This window comes from Limulus polyphemus, unplaced genomic scaffold (genome assembly GCF_000517525.1).
Source record: "Limulus polyphemus unplaced genomic scaffold, Limulus_polyphemus-2.1.2 Scaffold7301, whole genome shotgun sequence".
In the NCBI taxonomy this organism is placed as follows: domain Eukaryota; kingdom Metazoa; phylum Arthropoda; class Merostomata; order Xiphosura; family Limulidae; genus Limulus; species Limulus polyphemus.
Genome location: NW_013672911.1, coordinates 2,639 through 4,453, shown reverse-complemented (window position 1 = coordinate 4,453; position 1,815 = coordinate 2,639). Strand labels below are relative to the sequence as shown.

Sequence of the window (1,815 nt, the reverse complement as noted above, 5' to 3'; positions counted from 1 at the left end):
CCCCCCCACCCACACACACACACATATCCTGCAACAGTAATGGGTATTTGATGTGGATCATTTGCCTCACAGCATGAATAGTTTGATCTGTAGGTGTTGGGTACTCAAGCTGTGCACCCAAAAACCAACATGACTGGAACTTCATTGTATATATAGCTTCTAAATGAGATTAAATTCCTAACTAGGTGAATATTTAAGATATAACACAGATTAAAACATAAATAGGTAATTACAGTAAAATAAAAAAATAGTGTGTGTGTGTGTGAATATCCAATTTAATTAAATAATATCTAAGTTAAAAAAAAAGTGTTTCAGTTTACACAATTTTTTACTTAGTCTTACTTTGGCAACCTTTCAATCAAGAAAATGATAAACATTCCAGTGACTAATTTCCAGCCCACTCTATAAGTCTTGACTGATTCAAAACTAAAAAAACTATAGAAAAAGTAATTTTATTCTGGTAGCATTAGAACTATCAAATGTATATTAAGTTCAATCACTTCTTACATTCTTAAACCTTATGTAATCGACTCAATTATACAGTCTCGAAAGAAAAAAAAAAGGCCTAGAGCCAGTTTGCCTTTGTACTGGGAGATCAAGGTAAAATCGGCCTGAAACCTGTACGTCACCGGCCTCAACCGGTTCCTAACACTCAGTACCTCAGTTAGCTTCGTAAAAGTACCTAGAACCGTGTACTGGCGTTAGCAATAATTTTACAAACCATCGCTTGCTTGCAAAAGAAAGCGGCGAGCTTCATCGTCATTTCCGCCACACTTCTTGCATGACAGGCGTCCAGGATCGAAATATTCGTCATCTTGACAGAATTTTCTATTTTGGAATGGAATTATATAACTAGAAAAGCATGAGTGAATAATGCAAAGCCAAATAAATAACACTAAAGAAGAAAACGCACTACACATCTCCCCCTCTTTCCTCACATAATAACCATCTTCGTTTACACGGTCGCTTACTAGTCCGTAACGCCCTCTCGTGGAAGTCTTCAAAAGAGTTTATTATTTATTTATTGATCATAATATAATCAATAGTCTTACACTCGCCATGCGCTAAGTTCAGCAAATCTTCGTCCTGCGCAAGCCTATAAATGTGAATGACCTATGTTTTAGTCCAATGACAAAAGTCCAACAAAATTTAGAACCTAAAAGTACAGTAGTTAAACAGAAATCTATCAGCGAAAGAGTCGTGCTCTAAAATTTATCAATAGATTTTTACCTGAGATATGCAAAGAACTGGTAAATTAAAAGTAACTTTTTTACCACTGAAATAGTATTAAACGTCCTTGTACAGTTTCACGGCTGAACGATCGAGTAACTAAATATACTTCACTCAATTAAACTGATTGGTTAGGGAAAGACTAATTAATGGGGTTTGTACGGTGGTTGATAATAAAAAACATGGTGGACCTTTGTTCAACTGACAGCTCTTCTGAAATGATTTAATGAAAAATAATAAATTGACGACTCACAATAATATGTTGTATAAAATTAAATGAAAAAGCTAAAGAACTATTTCAGTCTTTCAATGAAACAAGATCCACCAATTCTTATATATATATCCTCTACATAACACACATAACTTATACATAACATACACATAACAACATAAAATATACATAACATAACATAGCATACACATAACAACATAAAATGTACATACGTAACATACACACATAGCAACATAACATAACAACAAACACACACACGAATATATACATAGTTACCTTGCAGTGAGTCGGAATGGAAGAGACAGTACTGTTGCGTCAGCGAGGTCACGTGACTAGTATCACGCCACGTCCTT

General features: G+C 34.5%; 1 protein-coding gene across 1 annotated transcript in view; it reads right to left on the bottom strand.

Annotated features, from left to right (window-relative positions):
• The window catches only part of LOC106474505 (meckelin-like), a gene marked incomplete at its 5' end in the record, with an annotated part of 7,676 nt that extends 6,678 nt beyond the window's left edge, over positions 1–998 (bottom strand). The window contains one exon of the mRNA XM_013935196.1: positions 722–998. Coding sequence (XP_013790650.1) covers positions 722–998 — 277 coding nt within the window. The remainder of the gene's footprint in view (positions 1–721) is intronic.
• Positions 999–1,815: the final 817 nt, after the last annotated feature.